The 22,529-nt window shown below is 44.3% G+C and overlaps 3 protein-coding genes across 4 annotated transcripts; 2 read left to right on the top strand and 1 right to left on the bottom strand.

The window, feature by feature from the left end:
* The first annotated feature begins 2,013 nt into the window (after positions 1 to 2,013).
* Positions 2,014 to 4,072, top strand: LOC133930452 (uncharacterized). Its single transcript, XM_062377103.1, has 4 exons — positions 2,014 to 2,171; positions 2,266 to 2,354; positions 2,654 to 2,908; positions 3,727 to 4,072. The coding sequence occupies exons 1-4, from the start codon at positions 2,069 to 2,071 to the stop codon at positions 3,883 to 3,885; spliced, it is 606 nt and encodes a 201-aa protein (XP_062233087.1). The 5' UTR covers positions 2,014 to 2,068; the 3' UTR covers positions 3,886 to 4,072.
* A 417-nt stretch (positions 4,073 to 4,489) lies between these two features.
* On the top strand, positions 4,490 to 7,990 carry LOC133931237 (probable hexosyltransferase MUCI70). Its single transcript, XM_062378076.1, has 7 exons — positions 4,490 to 4,708; positions 4,814 to 4,981; positions 5,558 to 5,629; positions 5,711 to 5,898; positions 6,702 to 7,117; positions 7,190 to 7,374; positions 7,556 to 7,990. Exons 1-7 carry the CDS (start codon positions 4,690 to 4,692, stop codon positions 7,921 to 7,923), a joined length of 1,416 nt encoding a protein of 471 aa, XP_062234060.1. The 5' UTR covers positions 4,490 to 4,689; the 3' UTR covers positions 7,924 to 7,990.
* Positions 7,991 to 8,395: 405 nt separating this feature from the next.
* LOC133931236 (protein FREE1-like) lies at positions 8,396 to 21,126 on the bottom strand. Of its 2 annotated transcripts, XM_062378075.1 has the most exons (11): positions 20,287 to 21,126; positions 19,266 to 19,352; positions 19,043 to 19,174; positions 18,524 to 18,670; positions 17,678 to 17,743; positions 17,487 to 17,597; positions 16,465 to 16,554; positions 16,012 to 16,045; positions 15,852 to 15,925; positions 9,188 to 9,616; positions 8,396 to 9,107 (listed from the first exon to the last, which is right to left on the bottom strand). In XM_062378075.1, the coding sequence occupies exons 1-11, from the start codon at positions 20,977 to 20,979 to the stop codon at positions 8,526 to 8,528; spliced, it is 2,445 nt and encodes an 814-aa protein (XP_062234059.1). In that variant the 5' UTR covers positions 20,980 to 21,126; the 3' UTR covers positions 8,396 to 8,525. The 2 variants fall into 2 exon arrangements, with proteins under 2 accessions (XP_062234059.1, XP_062234058.1); XM_062378074.1 differs by lacking the exons at positions 8,396 to 9,107; positions 9,188 to 9,616 and adding an exon at positions 15,379 to 15,767 and having other exon boundaries at positions 20,287 to 21,116.
* Positions 21,127 to 22,529: the final 1,403 nt, after the last annotated feature.

Here is a 22,529-nt window from a genome sequence, read left to right on the forward strand (position 1 = left end):
TTTCACCCTAAAACTTTACAATACCACTTAAAATTCATCCTAAATTATAAAATCAGATATATTTCACGCTGAACTTTACAATACCACTCAAATAATACCCTAGCCGATTTTAAAGAGTGATTTTGCCTATGTGGTGGGTATACTGAATGTTTTTTGCCACGAGGGCATGCTATCATGGTTGATTTGGTCTAATTCACCATCCATCTCATGGAGATGTAGCAGCACAGACCCTGACGGTAGCCTGTGTTAGCTTAGCTAGACGTCGAATGATGATGAAGCAACAAGACCAATCAATACATAGCAAAACCACTTGAAAAAAAGAAAATGAAAAATAAGATTAAGTGACATATAGTACAGACCCTGACGACATCATGTGTTAACTCAGCTAGACGTCAAATGATGATGAAGCAACATGAACGAGTTAATACATGGCAAAACTATTTGAAAAAAAGAAGAATAAAAACAAGATGAAGTGACATATTATTCCTTATGGTTTAACCGTCGATGCAGACTTGCTACATATGAAAAACCACTCTACAAAACTGACTATGGTGCTATTTGAGTGGTATTGTAAAGTTCATGATGCAATATATTTAGTTTCATAGTTTATGATGAATTTGAGTGGTATTATCAAATTTAGGTGTAACATATCTAGTTTTATAGTTCAGCGTGAAATTTGAATTGTATTGTAAAATTTAAGTAAAATATATCTAATTTTATAGTTTATGGTGAAATTTAAAGATCAGTACAATGTTTAGGGGTGATATATAGTTTTTTTTTAAAAACTCTCTTGGTGGGGCCGACCTCCATTAATCCTCAGCCGCTCCTTCTAAAACGCATTTACCTGCTGCACGTCTCCTGCCCAGGGTTAAAAAACCGTCGGTAACCGCCCAAAAATCACGGTTATCGACCTTTTTGGTCCGGTCCGGTTTCAGAAACCGAACGGTAACCGAAATTTGAATTTAAAAAATTCGAAAAAATAAAAAATTCAAAAAAATTCAAAAAAAACTTTAAAAACTAGACATAATTCTAAGACCTTCTATGAATTTTTTTTTTCAAAAATAATGTCGTTTGCATCATATTCTATAGGGAGAAAGTTTGAAAAAAATGAAAAAAATTGAAGAGTGCGGCTCAGTTATTAACTCACGTTAAGGAAAAATGTAACATGCAAACACATATTTTTCTTGTATAAAACGTATTTTAAGAGAATCTTTAAAATTGATTTCACTTTATTTAGAGTTTTATTAAATTCTCTATAATTTTTACAAAGTTCACAAGTATAAAGTGAATATGTTAAGAAACAGCACTGTAATTAACTTTTTCATGTCTACTATTATTTTTTCTACGTAAATCATAGTATAAATAAGCTAATGAAAGTGGTTTCACTAATTTTTGAGGTATGATGGGTCAGTTATGAATTAATCTAGTCGTAACACATTTATACAATCATGCATGTTACAATAACTAATTCATGAGTTCATGTATTTTTAAAAGACATAGGATCATGTAAGAAGACTAACAAAATTAGTTTCATGATTTTTGGATTAGCAAAGAGTAAACTATGCATTTAACTTGGTTTAACAAATACAATTTCTCACAGAAAATTTTGAACTTTTTATGAGTATAAATACTTTTATCATGTAGATCATGTTACAAGAAAGCCAACAAAATTTGTTTCACTTGATTTGAAGCTCAGATGAATTAGTTATTGATTTTACAAGGTTGAACCCTTTTTTGAGTTTTTTTATTGAACTGCGCTGAAATTCGATAAAACCGCTTGATAAATCGAGAAAACCAAACGACTACAGACTCAAACCGCTCGGTAACCGATCAATTAAAAATACGAGAAAATCGCTCGGTAACCGATCCAAACCGCTCGGTAACCGACCAAAACCGAGCGGTTACCGAACAGCTAAAATTACGACTTTTTTTTTCCAAAATTCAAATTTTACCAAATAAATTTTCTCTGAATTTTTTTTTAATTTTTAATCGCGTATTTTCAGTTACCACGGAGCTCGGTTAACGTAAACCCTGCTCCTGCCTCCCCGCCTTCCACCTCCCGTCGCTCATGGAGTCCGTCGCGATCGCCACCACCCTCCAGCTCCCCTTCTCCACCACCTCGCTCCGCCGCCGCCGCCGCGCCGCCTTCCTCCCCGTCGCCGCCTCCAGGCGTACGTGCTCGCCTCTCCTCGGCTCCCCCTCCCCCTTGCGTCTCATTTCTACCGCTGTTCTCGTGCAATCTTGACGCATATGTACCTGTCTCAGGCCACGACGACGAGGAGGAGGTGGCGAACGGCACCGGCTCGGGCTCCCGGCGCGAGCCCACAAGCCTCGCGCCGTACGGGCTCTCCAAGGTACGGACGCTAGGCGGCGACGGTTAACCCCCGATCCTTGGAGTCACCCAACCCGAGGCGCCATGGTCTGATTCGTTCGGTTTCATACCGTTTCTGGACGTTTTCCTGATGCAAAAATTTGTCCTTTTGTAGCGTTCGGATCCAATTCGACGCCTCTAGGGTTGCTTTCTACTAGCATATTTACGCGATCTTGTACAATTTCTTGCTTCGATTCGTTTCAATGCCCTTAACACATGGTCGGATTAATCTGATTGATCGATGCTGATGTCGGACGACCTGTTTCCATTGGGTATTTGCAGGACGCGGCCATGGGACTGGTGCTCAGCGCCGCCACGGGGAGCGGCTGGACGACGGGATCGGGGATGGAAGGACCGCCAAAGGCCAGCAAGGCCAGTGGGGCAGAACGGCCGGAGGTGTCGACGCTCCCGTGGTCGCTCTTCACAAAGTCCCCGCGACGGCGGATGCGGGTGGCCTTCACCTGCAACGTGTGCGGGCAGCGTACAACTAGGGCCATCAATCCTCATGCCTACACCGATGGAACTGTGTTTGTTCAGGTATGAATTGTATGCCGTGGTTAGTGTTTGTTAATGTGTTCATAAGGATCCAAGTTGAGCTGATCCTAGTTCTGCCTTGAATAAGTGAATCAAGATGCCCTTTTGGTGGGCGGTGGTCATTGTTAGTTCATAGCATGGTTAGGTAGGTTTGTGAATATTGAAAGAAATGACTAATGTAGTGAATAACTAGTATTACCATAGGCAATACGTTCTTCCGCAAAATTGGGCATCCATACAAGTCAAATTTGAAGTACTCGGTTATCTTAGAAATTAGAATTACTTGATGGTTCATACTATGAGACAGAGAAGTTTATGTTGTTATAATCTGATGCAAATTGAGGCTAGTATGATTCAATGCTTCTGTGTTGTACAGTTTTTTTTGGTGTGCTATAGATAGATAGTGTGTATTTTTGAGTTTCTGACCCAAGAGACGTGCTAAATTGCCTTTTTAGTCCATTCCAATATCAGATAGATCCCAGGATGTCTATTAGAGCTATGCAGTCTCTGTATTACTATGTTGATTCTTTTGCTGTACAAGCTCAAACTTCCCTGGGTTATGAATTGTCATTGCCCTCAATTAGGTTTGTTGTTAGGTTGGGCCTTGAGTTTTTCTGTGCATTTTGCTCAACTCTGATGAATCTTAATTCGTCATGTATAATTAGCTCCAAACTATGTGCGGTTTCCACGATTTATTCTTTTTCGTATCTGGATGTTCATTTGTACGTTTTCTTTTTTCTTCCCCACTGCATCATTTTCTGTCTAGTTGTTTCCTTTCATATTTATCCACATTTGTTAAATTTTGTGGTTTGCTGTCTCAGTGCTGCGGTTGCAATGTATTCCATACGTTGGTTGACAACCTGAACCTATTCCATGAGATGAAGTGCTACGTCGGTCCAGACTTCCGCTACGAAGGGGATGCTCCATTCAACTATCTTGACAATAACGAGGACAGCGACAATATCTTCCCAGCTCTCTAAGAAAGCCCTTATGTCTCAGTACATGATGTTGTTCTAATTTGCTCGTGTAGCTGTATGTAATAAGCAGATTTACCTTCGTGAACTTCTGAAATTATACAGATGTATATAATTGTATTTAGTGCACACCTCGTGGTGCAAACTTTATATAGGTAGGGGATAAATGGAAGACTTGCAAGTTTATACTACACTCTTTGATGTGTTCCATGGTGTCTGAATCTGACATTTGAGGTTTGTGCTGCGTCAATCAGAAGTGGTTTGTGGAGTATTTTGCATGCCATTGACATCAGAATGGTGAGGTCCATTCTCCTGAATTATCCTGGGAGCAGAATGCTGCCTTTATAATCTGTTATCTGGGGTTTTTAGATTTATTTCATTATAAATATCAAGGTTTTAAAATATTTCACTACACTTTTGGTATTTAAGAAGATGTCATTATAAATCTCCTAAAATTAGATCAGTGTTGTTACGAAATCTTTGGAAATTATATCAATGTGATTACGAATCTCTTAAATTGGAATAGAGGAGCATTCTAGCAATTGTGGACATTGGATGGAGTAGATTTTGCAAGAATTTTGCAAAAGCTTCGCTGGAAACAGTATGAATATGATTCCAGCCAGCATGCAGCATTCCTAACCAAATCTCGAAATAAACCCAATTGGTTCCTTTCTTCCTCGTTCCACCCCAATCCACCCCAGTTGGGTCGTTTGCACGCGTCCCCATCCCCAATCCGGAGGAGAGATCGACCCTGGCTGGTGCCACCCAAACCCTAGCTCCCCCGCCTCCTCTCGCGCGGGAGGAGGAGCAATGGCGAGGCGAAGCAGAGGTAGGCGATAACCCAATTGGCGCACGCGCCGATCAAGCAACCCCAAACCGACCTGGCTGCCTGCTTTTCTGTTCGGATCTGAGAGTTGGCGTGCCTCGGTCGCAGGCGGCGGCGCGGAGGCGGCGATGAAGGCGGACGCAGCGATGCGGGTTGTGTGGCGCAGGGGCGCGGTGAGGCTGGTGCTCGTGTCGGCCATCGCCTGGGCGATGCTCGTGCTCCTCGCCCTCGCCTTCCACCTCTGGTCCTGCAGCTCCTCCGTCGCATTCCTCTCAGGTCAGTCAGGCCGCTTGGCCTCCCTCGCTACACTGGAATCCGTTGAGCTATCCATCACAATGCCACTCTGTGTGCGCGTAGCAGAGTGCTATTGTTGTCCCGCTTCTTGCTTTCAATGCCTTGTGAACCACTGAATTTGATTACACCGGTATAGTATTGTATCATAGCTGTCGTATGATCACCAGGACTTGACACTACATCAGTATAGCATTGTTAATCTCTATGCATTGGTTTCAAGAGTCTGATGTGGTTGTTTACCACAATCCCGCCTCACGTAAAATTAGAAAAGGAAATGGTATTATCGACTACGGAAGTGCAGGATCTCCTTCACATGCACATTGGTGGCCTTGGATACTTTCTGCTTGCAAGGCACGGCTTATGTGCACTGCCTTGTCACTTTCCTGTGAACATGGTAGCTATATGAGTACATTGAGCCTCCAATACGTTGTGCTGGATCTTCTATTGTATATTTCAGTGTTTGGACACCATTCCATAGTTATATACCTTGGTCTTTCCATCAAGACTCTATTGCAATCCTTTCTTATGCTGACACGGTTCTGTTTTGTATCTGTGCAGCTCTTTGTAAAAAAGACAGCAAAGTTCTCTACGTGTTGGACTCAATGGGTCTCTCATCGAAACCACTCCATCGTACGATTCATTTCTTAACATTTTATCTGATGATAAACTACGATCATGTCATAGACTAACATTAGTTACTTCAATCTACAGGCTGCCAAATACCTGTTGCAGATGATCTGAATGCTGTTGTCATTCCAAAGAGGACTCCCAACATAATCGTAAAGAAGTTATCATATATAACCGTTGACAAACAGGATAAAGATCCTTCACCACTGTTTGGAGGACGTCAAAACTGGAAACAGAGGGAGGAAAGCTTTAAACTGAATGCTACCATGAAGGTAACTACTTGCCTTTATCGTGTGGGTATGCTGTATAAGCTTCCTTATACTAAAGGGGCATAATTTCTAAGCTATAATGGCTTAGTGAAGTAGCAAGAAGAGAGGTAAAGGTATAATGGTAGAAAGATTGGGTACGTTTTCTTTTGACTCGGTAGATTTGGCACTGAAGCATGTGCAGATTTTGTTGATTGCTAAATGAATAGGTCCAGTATCAAAGCACACGTAAGACTAGAATTGCCCCTTTGGGTAGTACTATACCTTCACTGAGCAAATCTTTTTGCACCATGGTGAAAACTACATCTGCGTACATGTATTTTGATCCTTCACCATGCATTTGTTGTTTTGCATTCACGGTGTCTTGCAAACTACACAGATGAGGTGCAGAGAATGTGTTAGCTGTGTTGGAAACACCCTCAAGATCAAAATTACCTGAAACTTAATTCAATTTCAATCTCACAGAATTTGGTTGGTACAGCATCAAATTAATTCTGGACATTCTGTCCAATCATCAAGTTAATATTTGTCCACTAATCCACACAAGATGAAGATCAGTCACTAGAATCTACACTGAAGTTGAATGTTGGTAGTCAATTAATGAAACTTTTAAGTGCTTGGGCATATGATACAAAATATGACCTGCACTTTGTTCATTGTTTCAAAAGAAAAGTGCACATTTACCCTCTAAATGGTAGCTTATTGCCCTCTTTTTGTCCCTTCTTCATCTGCTGAATCTTAGGTTATGACGGTTTATTTTTAAGCCATTGAACTTTGTTACATATGTTTGGTTTGTGGTATATGCTCAGGTGCACTGTGGATTTATGAAAAATAGTGGTGCGGATATGGATAGTGTTGATGTCAAGTACATACAGAAATGCAAATTCGTGGTTGCCTCTGGTATATTTGATGGTTATGACATTCCCCATCAGCCATCGAATATTAGCCTTCGGTCTCAGAAGTTGTTCTGCTTCCTGATGGTGGTAGATGAAGTGTCCCTTGATTTCATTGAAAAGAACACCACTGTCAAGATTGATAGCGCTGGAGGAAAATGGGTTGGTATATGGCGACTTATTACGTTACATCGCCTCCCATTTGATGAACCTAGAAGGAATGGAAAAGTACCAAAGATCTTGACACATAGACTATTTCCTCAAGCTTGGTATAGCATTTGGATTGATGGGAAAATGGAGCTTATAGTTGATCCACTGCTTATTCTTGAAAGGTTGGCTTTCTATCTGAAACCTCGGACAAATCATATTGTTTTGTTGATGATCTGAAGAGAAATTCTTTGCAGATATCTCTTGCGAGGAAAATACACATTTGCAGTAGCTGCCCATAAACATCATAGGAGCATCTATGAAGAGGGTGATGCAATCAAACGACGGAAGCGATATGCTCGGCCTTTGGTTGATCTTCAGATGAAGATGTACTATTACGAGGGGATGGAGCCTTGGAGCCCAAAGAAAAAGATGCCCAGTGGTGAGTGAAATCACATATGCCCACGAAGTTCTATACATTTCTCTTGTATGATGGTTTTGGAACCATTGTTCCTTGCTTAGGTTACACTGAACTGGTTCATTATTCTGCCACAATATGATTCCCTTTATGCTGCCAAAGCCCCTCAATTTTCAGTGCTGATAAGACCAGTTATAACTTGCAGATGTGCCGGAGGGAGCTGTGCTGATCCGGGAGCACACCACTATGACCGATTTATTCAGCTGCCTCTGGTTCAACGAGGTCAATCTTTTCACACCTCGTGATCAGATCAGCTTTGGCTATGTGGTGCATAGGCTCGGTGACGCTCTTAAATTCTTCATGTTTCCGAACTGCGAGTACAATTCGCTGTTCATCTTGCACAGACACACAAGGGAACACTCGTCAAAAGTCGAATGGGCCAAAACAATCGACGAGATCGTGAAAAAGGGACTGAAGGAGAGTAGAGGAGGATTAGGGCTATGGACTCCGTATCCTGTAGACCTCAGTTCTGTTGAACTCCCCGCTGTAAAAAGAACTTCACCGGCAGGCTAGGCTGGAAAAAAATGTCTATTTGTGATTCTTTTGTGCTTGTGCAAAGTAAAACTCTGATATTCTTTTTTGTTTGTTTGTTTGATCAGAGGAAATTATGAAAATTCTTGTAGATTGGGTCGCAGCTGAAAATAGGGAGGCATCACAGGATAGTGCTTGAAACTTTGTTGCTTACAATTATGTGCGAAATTCTACAACGGAACTGTGTGTAAAGAAGCGTAGAATATAACAGGTCGGCTTCATGTTTTTGGTAACGGTGGTGACTACCATTACCATTTCGGATTAATATTGGCTTCAACACAGAAATGATACAAATATCGTTTCTAAACATGTATAATTTGCAACAGAAGAATCATACGACTCATGCAAATCGGCAGTAGGCAACCACTAGTCCTATCAGACCTAGGGCCGTCAACCATGTAGGCACAGGAATGCCAAAAGAACAATCAGAAGATTGATAATAATATCAAATATCTAAAACAATCACTGCAATGCATTATGCGGTTGTAAATGAATCGTTCTTGTGTGAGATGATACAAGCGGTTGCTTCTACAATCTCTAATCTACCAAAAGTTCCTATACGGGCTCAGATCAGCACACCAAAGCTACAAGGACCAACTTGACTGGAACACAAGACCAGGTGTGCATCTCCTCCCGTCCACATTGAACACGATACCAGGCTTCAAGGCGGCCTTCTTGCCTAGATGAATATTCAGAAAACCTTCCACCTGAAACCGTTGCGGTTTGGCTTCAGTGCCTCTCCGCAAGCTCACACCCCATCCTAGGTTATCTTCCGGTGTATCTGATAGCGTGAGGGCACATATCAAAGACCGCGAATTTGACTTCTTGTTGACCTCAATCCAGGCCCCGATTCTGGAGTCCTCATCGATCTTCAGTTCAAAATCAATGCAACCTCCAGTAGTTGGTTTGCTCGTCCGAGAAATTGAACTCAGCCCACGCCAAGCAGCAGACATGGTCAACTTTATATCATGAGGCATCTGATATGAAATTTGCCCAAATCCTGTGAAAACTCTGCTGGCTTCACCTGGCTTCCCAGCTGATGAAATCAGCTGAGCAAAAGAAGCAGCGATATTCTTTGAACTGAATATTAGGCCACCAGCATATTTGTGACTTTTAATCAGCAAAGGTGGCCTCAACGAAGAACGCAAGCTAGCCAGCCAATGTTCCTGTCAAGCAAACTATTACCTTATACATTAGCAGGCAAAAGGATAGCATTGAAGCACAACTGCGTGTCTAAAGAAATTACCTCTCGGAGATTCGGATCAGTTGAAAAATCATCGCACCTTGCACCTATTGGCACAGCAGCAACAGAAAATGAGTCATTGATATTCGACAGGTACATCACCTTTGACAAGACAAGAGGGCTCCCAATATGATCATTTTCTTGAGACATATATCTATGATCAGCAACGAGCTCTGCAAAGAGGGAATCCTTCTTGTGGATGGTGGTCTCAAACACAAACCGTGAACTAATACCAGAATATGATTCTGAGCTATCTCTTGCGAGCGATCCAGCAACATTAATAATGCCCTTGACCAGAGTGCTTTCTTCTGCAAATGGACCACCTTTGGTAGCTTTGTACAACGAAAGTACTCTTTCAACTTTCTCCTGTCTCTCCCTCAATTGCATTATGTCATAAAATGCTTGTCGCTGCAAACGCTTCAAGATATCTATCTGAAAAAAAAAATGGAAGGCATATGAATCAGAGGCTCCAACAGACATGCCGATAAAAAACAAAAGCAGAAGGAAACAATTGAATACCAAGTTCACCCCTGACTTGAAAGCTGAGAAATGTATGCTAGAATTGGAAAAGGTATTAAGAGCACATGAGAAGAAAAATATTGCCGCCTCCTAGTGATGTCATATGGTAACAGAGACATTTCATTTTCCAAATACATTATATGGAACTAGAATAACACACTTGTTTATTCCGTTTTATGAGCAACTTCTTCTCATTCAGGCAAACATGAGCAAGCACCAGCTATAGCATGTGAAGATCATCAGAACTGAACATTACTCGCTACCAACAAAAATCACCTGTGCTGCAGGCCACCTACCACAGCTAGTGACCTCACTGTTAAGCCAAATACAATCAGAATCCAGAAAGGCAACTATGCAGTGTAACACTCCGAGTGGTTGCTGTCACGTACCCGCTCGATCAATCACAAATCAACACCAAGTACGAGAGGTTAAGTAGCAAATCCACACCGGATACACAGTAATTTGGGATACAAATTGGGGGAAAAGGAAGCAAAGATTGGGGATAAGCAATTAGACTGGGAAGAAGCAAGGGATTGAGACTACAGAATCAGAGTTTGGGGTAGAGGAAGCATTTGGGGAGGAATGGAGCCGGACGCCATGGCGTTCTGTTCTTCGATAATCCCAGCTGCTTGTCTGTTACCCCTTTTTAAAGACTCGGCGCTGAGCACCTGGCCCCACTAGGCAGTCGAACACCCAGCACGTGACATTCCCTCCCCCTTAAGACTCGGCTTGCCCTCAAGCCGATAGTGCGGAGGACTTGCTATGCTGCAACTCTCTGAGGGCTCAAGCCAAGCACTGCTGCTCTTGATCTCCGCCTGAATCCCAGACATCCATCATGCTTCTGCTGCAGTTAGCCATAGCCATGACCTGAGTGCACCTTCCTCTATCAAACACAAACGAACCCCTCGAGCAAAGGGTGCTTGCGGGCATCTCCATTCTGTCACAACATGATCTGAAGCAGCCAATTTCAGTCCAGGCAGTGGCCTCAGCACCAGGCTCCAGTTGCTGCTGGACCGAATTGATCCCATGAATGAAGTGGTCGTCCGTGATATTCACCAACCAGCTCACCACTGAATTCCCCAGGCAGGTTGCTCTCGGATGAACCAAGTGTGACTCCTCCAGAGATGGTGACTGAAAACTGACGTTGGAGACGTGTTCACTGAGGTATTGCCCCCCTCCAGTTGCAATACCTCCATTTGCCTTGATCGCTGCTATGTTATCCGAAGACCCAATGACAATTCTGATCGGCAGCAAGCCTGTGTGATCCAGCATACTAGAAGCTAAGGTCAGATTCTTTCTCTCCAACAAACCATCCTGCAAAAGCTTCAGCTCAAACAACATGCTTGCCGCTGGACTTGCATCAGTTTTAACTTCACAGGCACTCCTTCCTGGCGAGGCTGAATAGGCAACACAGTACCGACCATCGGCGAGGTCATGTGTTTCCCCAGCGGGCTGCTGCCCAGTCTGTCCGCCAATGCATTCAACCAGAGCCGGCAAATCGCTGGCCTCCAAGACATCCCACTGCCATCTCCAGAGTGACCCATCCAGAACTGGGCCAGCAGCCTCGGCAGCAAAGAACTCCCAGCACCGCTTGTTGCTGTCGCTGCCACCACGGTCTTCGACAACGGATTCACACAAAAACACAGGCCAGCCAGGGTCGAAGATGTACAGCGAGTGCCACGCCACATCGACCGTGGCGCGCGCGCACTCCCAATTGGCGTCTCCACCAATTCCCTCGCATAGGTTGGAGATGCCCATGATGTTAGTGATGTCAAACCTAATCTCCAGCTGCTCCGCCATGCTCACCAAGTTCCTGGCCACGCCGATCGTCTGGAGGCTCCAGAGAATGGGAAACAACATCTGCTCCTGCCTGCTCAGGTTTGCCATGAGCATGACATTCCACATGTGCACCCCATTCGGGTACTTGGCGCCGCTCGTGAAGCACACACTTCCAGCTTTGGCCCAGACGAGCCTGTCGCCACTGTCAGCCGCCTCCGCAAGACAGTGGCTCGGCACAGCCCGCTGTGCTGGTCCTACAGCCCACCAGTTGATGGCGCTGATCCTGGAAGTACTGAATAGCCCTCTGGACGCCGTGCAGGTACCAGCAAGTCTCCACCATGTTGTTTTCGTCGGAGGTGATGAAGACGCTGCTCACGGGCGTGTCGACAGGGAGTGCATCAGATTTGTCTCTGGCCTTGCTGAAGTCAAGTGGATAAAGCGCGGACATGGCTAACTCCAGATTGCAGCACTCCTCGCCTGCATGTCTGGAAACTTCACGCGCTACTCGGCCTGCACTTCCGGGATCGAAGACCATGGCCTCCTTGATGTTCCAAGTGACGCCATCGAAGTTGCCGATATTGAGACGTGGTGTGGCCAGACGCACAACAGCTCCAATGGCGCGTACAGTGATCATTCGGAAAGGGCGATCGAGGACGGCTCCGGTGTCCAAGTGCATCCGGGCGGCATGGTCCTATGGATGCTGAGCAGACGACGTCGCCAGGTCGTCGTAGAAGAGCTCCTCAGCGATTGCCTTGCCCTGGCTCTTGGTGAGCAGGCTCAGCGTGGGCGAACCATCCTTGAGCGAGGGGATGCGGCAGAGGCGGAAGAGGTTGGCGCGATCATATTTGCCTATGACGAGGGAGGTACTCTCTCGAGGATGGCGGCCACCTCCTTCGATCCAAAGCTCACTCGCTCCCCATGCAACTAGAGTGACGCTCCGCGAATCAGATCCACGTCCTCGCGGAATGGCAGAGGCGATGAGAGCGCTCGTGCCAAGAACGAGTGGTCGATGTCGTCCTGGTGCACGGTAGGGGCAATGTGGATCCAGGCGTAGTCGTCCTCGGGGTTGAGGACTTTGATGACGCGCTGGGAGAAGAGCTTGTTGGCGAGGATGGTGCACTCAAAGACGCCGAAGGCTAGCCCGTGAAAAGGCATTTCGTTGAGCACCTTCCGCACGGCCTAAGTTTCCTTGTCAGCGCTGAAGATGACGGAGACGCCGGGGCTGAAGCCGTGGAGCGCGAGATCGAAGTCGGGCGTGACGCCAGCCTTGGGAAGCGTGTCCTGAAGTGCGGCCTACTAGGGGGGCACGTCGGGCGAAACACCAGCGCGCGCTCCACCTAGCAGTAGGACGAGTTCTATAGTCGTGCGTCTGACCCGGCATTCAGGCAGCTCCTCTCGCCCAGCACCAGCTCGCGTGCGTTCACCACACCGTCCTCAGAGATGAACCGCTGCGCGGGCGACACTAGGGACTTGTCCGCCAGCGCGTCCGTGGATGTAGACGCAGACGCGGGGGTGTACGTCGGCACGGTGGTGGATGCCAGCGCCACAACAGACGGGTTATCCTTGTGCGACGAGATGAGGATGGTGGTCGTCGTTGCCGTTTCAGTGGTTGCCTCCTTGACGGGGAATGGAGCCACGGCCGCCTCTTCAGGGGTGATGTGGAAGAGGCCGAACGACATCGGGTCGGGGTAGTGGTGAGACGCGTCGGTGGAAGCATGTTTGATGGCGTCTTAACCGGCGGCCTCGATCAACAGCTCGGACTCCTCTTCCGCATAGCCGTGCAGCTCCGACACAACTGCAGTGGATGCAGGCGCGACATCGGTAGTGAAAGTCGGTGGATCTATCGACGTGGACAGCTCCAACATCGTCATCTTCAACCGGTTCACAGCCTCGATCAACTTGTCGATGAGCGCCGCCGGCTCGACGAGTCCCTTCCGCATTGCGACACAAGGATCATCGATCACGTTCTCCATAGCAGGAACCCCTCAGATCGAACGGCTCTGATACCAATTGTCACGTACCCGCTCGATCAATCACAAATCAACACCGCGTACGAGAGGCTAAGTAGCAAATCCACACCTAATTTGGGGTACAAATTGGAGGAAAAGGAAGCAAAGATTGGGGATAAGCAATTAGACTGGGAAGAAGCAAGAGATTGGGACTAGAGAATCAGAGTTTGGGGTAGAGGAAGCATTTGGGGAGGAATGGAGCCGGACGCCATGGCGTTCTGTTCTTCGATAATCCCAGCTGCTTGTATGTTTTCCCTTTTTAAAGACCCGGCGCTGAGCACCTGGCCCCACTATGCAGTCGAACACCCAACACGTGACAGTTGCTCTAAGCACAAATCTAGGATCTTTGTACGTCTCGCTAAAACACAACACTTAGCGGAGTTCATGACGCCATTACTCTCCAAACTTTCTCCCCAGAAATCCTAGCAACTCGTAAGGAAAGTCACGTATCCGCATATAATGCAGTGCAATGAAACACATCAGCTGCAGCTTCCACAAATCGCACATTTAAAAATGACCGTCCTTTCTCTTCTTCCACGACAGATGCATTCATGTAGTTAAAACTGCAGCGATATCTCCGAAAATCCTCATCCCACGAAACGCAAAAGGAACAGTACCCTACCTCGCCCCAATCACATCCCTTGCCATTGAATCCCGCGGGGCGGATTGGTGGGAGATTGGACTAGAACAGCGAGAAGGGGTGGGTAAGTGCGCGTACGGGGTTGTGGCCGGGGTGCGGCGGCGGCGGAGGGCGACGGAAGGAGGGGAAGAACCGCTTGGCGGAGTCGGCGATGTCGGTGGCCCGATCCACCGCGCTCGCCCACGCCGCGTCCATCCTCCCTCTCTCGATGATTCCTAGCTTGCCTTCTCTGCTGAGCAGAGAGAGAGAGGCTTCTGGATGATGGCGTTCGAAGTTGGAATAGGCCTGGCAAATGGAGCGAATCGGGTGCAGTAAGAACTCATTTGATCCGAAATCCGAAAAAAAAATTCGGTCTGAATTCGAACCACTTAACGGGTGTAAAATTACCTCTAATTTTAAACTTGGTGGGGACTCGAAATCTGATAGAGACATGCGGGTGTGACCTCTCAATACAAAAAACGCTCAACAATACATTAGAAAACTGCTCCCTTTAATCCAAAATAAATATCATTTTATATTATGTGTAGTTAATTGTGTTAAACTTTAACTACAAATTACTTTTTATATATTAAGTTTAGATACTTAAAAATAACACAGATAAATTTATCTTAAAAAATATTTTTTAATAATATTGTTTACTATGTTTTATTAATATATTACAATAAAAAGTAGTAGTCAATTGTATTTTAGAGGCCGTATCTGACACTTAAAATAACACTTATTTTCAACTTAGATGTAGTTACATTTAAGAATTTATAGGAATAGTTTAATCTAACAAATATATAATGACATAAGAATGCATAGTATTATGGTTCATACTCCAAAACAATTAAGTAATTAGATAAACTTATAAAGCAAATGAGAAAGAAACTGAACCTGATCTAAACCACTAACGGGTGCAAAATTACCCGCACCCTGACCCATAAAGCTAAAATTGCACCCAGCCTTCCCCACCGAGTGTAAAATCCGCGGATCCAACCTGACCCGTTGCCGGCCTAATTTGGAAGTCGCCTCCACGGGAGGATTTGTCTTTTCTCCTTAGTCATCAGTACAGTACGTGTTTCTCAGTCGTTGGGTTGCACCAACATCATCACTTTTTCAAAAAAGTAAAAGTATGTATTTGCAATTTTTATTTAAATTTTTTAAAAAAAAACTCTCAAGATTTGCTTCAGGCTAGCATGCAGAATATAGCCCAAGGCCCGCAGAATAGAGCCCAAATGAACCTCTTTCGCGATAGACAGAGAGAATTCTTTGTATGCCTCCAAAAGGCAAAACTTTAAGGCAGTACCGAGTTGCATACATTTCATTACATCGCATACAAGCTGAAGCTACGCAGATTCCTCAAGGAACAACATCAAAAGGTTCAAACACTCCCATCTTATTCGTCTCTTGCTTACCTCTCAACATAACTGTACTAAATTAGCAAAGGATCCATATACAGAGAGCAACAAAGGACTCCATGCACAGTGGACAGTGGATGGCCGAATTAAGCAGCAAGCTCGATCAAACAAGACTTTTTTGTTTGTGAATCTGAGAAGGGATCCTGCGTGATGGGTTTTCAACGGGCGCTGACGAGGAAAGGGTGCTGACATACGCCGCATTCTATCGTCTCTGACCCAGAAGTTGGAACTTGCACCTAGAGGAAAGGTTCATTTGTCCCATGCTCAGATGTCAGATTGTGACATGGGAATGGTTTGAATAGGATGTTGCGATAACACACCTGAAGATGGACCGTGCAGACGGGGCATGCGACCTCCCGCATTCGCTTGCCAGATCCATCTGAAGACCTCGTCCCTGTCAAGGAATGGAACATATATTTGTTTGTAAACGGCACAGCAGGGAGCATATCTGGTATGGGTTACAGAGACAAATACACTCACCTGAAGATGACCTCTTATTTATATCCATGGCTTCCTGTATCAAACCACGGATCATCCCGAGTCAGCGTATTTGTTTCAAATTTGCAAAGTTAGATACCGTATTGAGGTTTGTTCCCCATTTATCACCTTTTCAGGGCTATACAGGAGGCTATATGCAATAAAAAGGAAAGTGAAACAGAATTAAACCAACCAAGGGGGTGATGTCTTCCACCACTTGTCACTTACCATGTTATTCCTGTGCTAAAAAAATTTATCGGTAAACATGATATGGAGCATTTTATACATTCACACCCCAGGATAACCTAGTCTCATGCACTTAATAAAATAAAACTGGGCAACTGGCACTCCGTAACTAAGGATTATCCCTTGAGAGTGAACTAGTAAGCTCTATTGGTTAAGTAGAACTGTACAAGATAATGAGGCTGAAAGAAACTAAGGAGCTAACAAACACACCTGAAGTTTTTTGGCAAGATCCTCATGGCTGTGAACAATAGGTCGATTTGCCGCTTCCCTTGCATTGCTCAGTCTTTGGGAAACTTCAGCCTATGAAAATAGGAAGGCATGGTATGGATATCAGTACCACTCACTGAGAACTGTACCTTCAGTTTGTCCATAAAAATCGACAAACTTTCCTATTTTGTATTGTTATCAATCTATTATCAACATCAAAATGAAATAACAGAACAAAATCTGTGAGTGCTACTGCTAATCACAACCTCCTTATATATGGTAATGCAAGGATATAAGAAACATGACTGTAACATCGAATAGCCAAAACATGCTTAAATTGACAGCCGTGTTTGTCCTTTAACAGGATAGTGTAATGCCCTAGGCCCAAAATACGCTCAATGCCCAACCCCCCGTGCTGGACGGTCCTATGCATGAACCCACTTACGTTCTCATCCTCCCTTAATGTGAAAGGGTTAACCTGAACATACAATGTCTAGGCCAAGAAGTTTCACTTCAAATTTCCAGTTTGCTACTAATCAATCACCGACCTACACTAGGGCCACATGGGCCACTCCAAAGAGGCCAGGGCAATACAGATACTCTGCTTAAAGAACTACAGTTTTGATTGGCTGAAATGAAACTTACCAATTGGTGAAAATAATATACTTTGAAACCAGAAAAGGCACTAATTGTGTAAACTAACTCTCTCATTTATTTCCCAACAGTGCACTACGAAGCATATTGTATCTTCTTATTTGGAAGATAACTCAAATTCATGTGTCTGATATTGCCCAACCCTAACCTCAATGCCTCAAATGAGAAACAAAGCCTCAAATCAAACATCTAGTAGTTATTTTATATCTTGGAACCTTAACTTAAAGTACCAATTATATTAGTCAAGTGACAACTTTTGTTTTCAAATGTCCACACCCTGAGCTCTCTAAGCACAAAAAAACACCAAAAAGGTATATTAACTGCATAAAACATAAATCAATACAAGTACTGCATAAAACATCTAGTAGTACCATGCATCTGTCACAAACTCGGACTGGTTGAGCATCAGCATCTGTAGTTAGAGGAGTCCTTCCCTGGGTGCACTTATCGCAGAAAATATCACCACAGTTTCGACAGTGATGCTGAAAAATATATGTCTGCTACATTAAAAGATGAACACCATGGTGCTGTCATCAGCAGATCAATATTTAACTGCTCTTACCCTGCGGTTGAAAGCACTGAAATCTGCTGCACATCCTATGCATTTGCTGACAGCTTCATCTGGGACCTAACAGAAATTTGCGGAAAACAAATAATGCGATTAGAATAAATGAATCAATGAATAAAACAAGACAAAAAAAAGGAATTATACAAAGAAATGCCCAACCACATATTAAGGGAACAGCTTAACTTTTCACTTACATCAATGTGACAGAACAGGTATAAGAGCATTAGTAGACTGCAGGAAATAGTATACAAGGTAGGCTATACTGTCAAACAGAAGTTAAGTAAAATCAACAGTGCAAATTCAGATCCAAAGAACAACAAACTAAACAGCAACAAAGCCAAAAAACATAACTCACGATCGCCACTAATAGCAATAATGAACCATAAAAAACAATGGCAAATACGGAAACTAGCATCAATGTGGTCCACTGATAATTCAAAAACCAGAGTTCTGTAAGTAACAGAGACACACAACACAGCATGAGACAAAAAAAAAAAGCTTCAATTGCACACTCTCTTAGCCATTGAGCACTCATGTTGACATTGAGTTATTTACAACAGTTCGTGTTTATGATATAATAAAAACTGAGTAATGGGATATACTATCTGATGTATATTGAAAGATAAGAGCTTCAGGCACGGATGATTTAAAGAAAAACGGCAAACTAAAAGATAAATGAATATTTGTTTTGCATTTGACTGCCTCAACAACTGATATTCCACACAAACAGGCAACATTTGAATCAGAGAAGAATGTAGTATCACTTGAGTTTAACGTTGCAAATAAGTAGGTATTACAAGTTTGAAATGATAGTGAGAATTGGAGAGAGACATTGATTACCCAGTGATCTTTCTCCTCAATCATAGGCTTCATTAAGTTCCTCCAATCAAGGAAATTTTTCTTCCTCTCATTTTGCTGTTCAGCAGGCTTGGCCGCATCAGCAACCGCTCTACTTCTCGAAATGCTGCCTCCACCCATCTCCTTGAACTGTAGTCCAAAGAAACTAATAGCCATCAATCATTTTCGGCAATCCATGTACAGTGCAACAACACAAATTACAAAGAGCTCGCAGATGAACAAAATTATATCAATAACTGCTTGAGTACGAGCGTGTCGTGTCGTGTCGAGTACGAGCGGTTTTGTATACCCAGAATCGTCCTGCCACATCGGTCAGCTTATGTGGCAGGTCCAGTCAGCAAACCAGACTAATGAGCCCAAACCACTATCAAAGGTGCAAAATGATTCGGATTTGGATTCCCAGGGGGTTAAACAAACGGTTTAATAGTTCGAGGGGTTTTCCGAACCAACTGCATAGTTTGGGGGAGTAAAATGGACTTTTTCCTAAAGCAAATGCCAAACCTGAACAGACGCAGCTGTGACAGTGTCTAGAATGGTATTGGATGTATAGCTGTTTGACTTCAGCCTTATTCTTCTTGCTTCAACATCAACTGAACTCTTGGACCAAAAGGCAAAGATAGAAGAATCTAATACCTGATAAAGAGGCCATGAGATTAATTAAAGAAATACCACAAAAGTAACAAAACTACTCTTCCAAGATGCAACAAGAGCAATAGTTACTTACATCCCATCTAGTTACAGTCTCAAGGGGATATATTCTTAATGTCCTACTAGTGTTGGGATCAAGCATCCGAATCCCATCCAAACCAACCTGCATAAGGTACAACCAGAGAAGTGGTAGTTAACGATTACTGCCGGATCATGACAAATGTTAATGCACTAAGTACAAGAGCATAACATTATTAGCATTGCTTCCTTCAACAGTGCAAGGCAATAGTTCACATGTTTGGGAAGTCATTTCTTAGTAATTTAAATGTGAATACCTAGGCAAGAAAGGTCCTATACGGATCTGTTCATTTTCAGTTGCATAAACATCCACAGCCATCTTTTAATAGGTGGATTGCAGGTTTCCTTCCACAGCAATTCACTTTTGTAGTTTTGTGATACAAATATAAAAGTAATTCTTATAGATCGACTTCATCATTTCATTTCAAATATTCTTACGTTTTAACTACACATTTCAATAATTGAACTCGTCAACATCAACCACACCACAACTGCATTTGACATGTGCACTCGTTCAGTCACAGCATAATAACATATACTAAGGATTTAGAATTTCAATATTACTATACTTGGGCAACGTCATAGCTGACTCACTTCCGGAACTAATACTGACAACATTTTTTTACTGCATTAGTTCCAGGAACTTGACAAAAAAGGTGTGGCATATCATGCAGTTCATTAGCTGTGAAATAAACGGCTTGAATTTGGCTTTTATTCTCAAAAGGCCTACATTCCGAAATGGTCCAAATTTTCCATACAAAATTTAACTCATGGACTCTATGATTGCCATTGCTAAGAGCAGGTCCAGAAACATGTTCCTGATGCCAGTTTAGTAAAGTTCCTCTGAACAACCGATTTTAAGCCACACTCATATAGAAAGCAATCAATTTGCACACCCAAAGTACCCAGTTAGCAGCCACCGGAATGAGCTAAGCTTCTGAATTCACAGTTGACCCAAAACTAGCAAGTTCATCTGTGACACTGTTCATAAATTTCACAACCGTGGAGCAACTAACTACCTGGCAGAGCACATCCATGGGGCTCCCCGCACCCTCTGGCAGCAGCTTCACCCGAAACTTCTGCACCCCACCCCTCACGTCCTCCGACGTCTCCGCCTTGGGCACGGCCCTCACCACCTTGAGGCTCGCCGCACTACCCCCACGTCCACCCCTGTCCGTCGCCGAACCAATCGACCTCCCGTAGTCATCAAACAACGCGGAGCCAGACCTCGGCGCGATCCCCCTCGCGCCGTACGGCTCCGGCGCATCGCCGCCGTCGTACGCGTACGCCCCGTCGTCGGACCACCCGCCCCCGCCCGCCGGCTTGGGCGGGTACAGCTCCTGGCCGTACCCGGATCCGGCGCCGGATCCGTAGCCGTAGCTCCCCGCCCGATCAACCGAGGGGTAAGGCGAGGGCGCCGGGTTGTGCGGAGACGGCGGGAGAGGAGGCGGCTCGTAGGGGTAGTACGGCTGCGGGGGCGGGGGCGGGGGCGCGGCGGCGGGAGGCGCGTAGTGGGGGAGGTCGGCGGGCGGTGCAGGCGGGTACGCGGAGTACGAGGCCGGGGGGGCGAAATCGGTGGGGTACGGCGAGTACGGTGGCGCGGAAGCCGAGGCGGACACAGACGGGTAGGTGGAGGGAGGTGGCGCGGCAGCCGCTGGGGAGGGGTATGGGGCGTAGTATGGGGAGTAGTCCCCCGCACCTGCGGGATGCATCGCCGGCGAGAGGAGGCCGGGGAGGCGGCAAGGGTTTGGATCGGGGAGTGGGTGAGGCGGGCGAGGACAAGGCGAGAGGAAGGAGACGACCGGTCGGATTGGAGGTGCCGCGCTTTTGCATAAATGACCCTGACGTACGGATGTATTTGTGAATAAGGGCATTCTCTTTGTGATAAACTTGCCTGCAAGGTGCAAACTGAAAATTTAAGCCCTTAGCTACTACACTAGCTAGTGAGAATGAATGATAGGCTGGAAGAAACTGATTGGATCAAGGATTGGTTGATTCTCTTTCTCATTTCTGATTAGCATGACAAAGTTCAACTCATAGTCACATAATTCCGGGATCGATGTGTCGAGGAGCACGATACTCTACTTGTGAAAGATTTTGATAAGGTGAAGATCAGATTATTCCCAGTAACTATGGTTCAACCAGATGATAATTAAAGTTAAAGCCTTGAATCAGTCTGATGAAAAATGAAGCTCTGAGTGTACTATAATCTACCTTTTACCATATACTACAGTATAATTTACCAATCTGGCATTCACCAGCCCATGTATGTTGGTTGCTCTTTTCTGCTCTCCTTCGCTCCACACATCAACATTTTCTTTCTAGAACATCAACACTGCTCCAGTTTTCATTTGCTCACCCAACATACTAACTGCATTAGAAATGCATTGCTATGTTTATGTCACCTGCAAATGTACTCATTTCGTTTTTACAATTTGCGACTGTTTGTCTTGTTGGCCTACATATGCAACTACGTAAGATTCAGTAATTTTTGAGAAATAATACTATCTGGTGAGGTGAAAGAAGCTGTTTTGATTATCTTTTTTGGTTTTGACTTGCAGCAGGATTCCTAGGTCGGCTCTGAACACAGGCATATTCAAATGATAGTGGAAGCAACACAACTTGTAAGAACGTTCTAGCCAATTGCAAGCCAAAAAATAAACCATAAGCTTCGAACGCCGCTGATGAACTATGACATCAAGCCACTCTGCAAGCCCAAGTACATGGAGCCTTCACCTGCTTACCAAAGTGGCTACTTGCACTGTGGGAGAGGGAGTTGGTTCTTGGTTAAGTAAGAGATAAGATTTTAAACTATTTAGTACATATCAATGACCAAACTGATAATTAGCCCTCTTGTTCTCTCTCTGTAACTCATGGACAAGAAGAATATATACAGTGTCCTCTCAAAAGAAAAAGAAATGTTAGCAGTTACTCAAGTTGTTTACACCAATCATGTGAGGATTGCAAACTATAGTCAATTTATTTTGAGTAGGGATTAGTTAAGCGATGCATGATTATATTGCTAATACTACCTTTTCTCATGAACATGTTTTGCAGCTGTCGAGCTGATGATGTACATGTTTGTCACTTTCCATAGGGCTTAGTGTATTAACGTGGCTTTTTCCTTCTTCTTTAAAATTTGGCATCCTTCCTAAGGTCGGCAAAAACAAACATATCTTGCTCGTTCGTTAAAATGCAGGCCTTTTTAATTTGTGGTCTGAAACAAATGCATGCCAGGGTCAAAAGGGCAAGTTTCTAAATC

Source organism: Phragmites australis, chromosome 10 (assembly GCF_958298935.1).
Source record: "Phragmites australis chromosome 10, lpPhrAust1.1, whole genome shotgun sequence".
Taxonomy (NCBI): Eukaryota; Viridiplantae; Streptophyta; class Magnoliopsida; order Poales; family Poaceae; genus Phragmites; species Phragmites australis.

Bases quoted from the DNA above. Each gene is read 5' to 3' on its own strand.
- LOC133930452 (XM_062377103.1), top strand. From the start codon at position 2,069: ATGGAGTCCGTCGCGATCGCCACCACCCTCCAGCTCCCCTTCTCCACC. The intron at 2,355-2,653 runs GTACGGACGCTA...GGGTATTTGCAG, and splicing joins CGCCGTACGGGCTCTCCAAG to GACGCGGCCATGGGACTGGT. The intron at 2,909-3,726 runs GTATGAATTGTA...TTGCTGTCTCAG, and splicing joins ATGGAACTGTGTTTGTTCAG to TGCTGCGGTTGCAATGTATT.
- LOC133931237 (XM_062378076.1), top strand. The intron at 5,899-6,701 runs GTAACTACTTGC...GTATATGCTCAG, and splicing joins AACTGAATGCTACCATGAAG to GTGCACTGTGGATTTATGAA. The intron at 7,118-7,189 runs GTTGGCTTTCTA...AATTCTTTGCAG, and splicing joins CCACTGCTTATTCTTGAAAG to ATATCTCTTGCGAGGAAAAT.
- LOC133931236 (XM_062378075.1), bottom strand. From the start codon at position 20,979: ATGCATCCCGCAGGTGCGGGGGACTACTCCCCATACTACGCCCCATAC. The intron at 17,744-18,523 runs GTAATCAATGTC...AATTTCTGTTAG, and splicing joins TTGAGGAGAAAGATCACTGG to GTCCCAGATGAAGCTGTCAG. The intron at 16,555-17,486 runs GTACTACTAGAT...CTATTTTCATAG, and splicing joins GAGTTTGTGACAGATGCATG to GCTGAAGTTTCCCAAAGACT.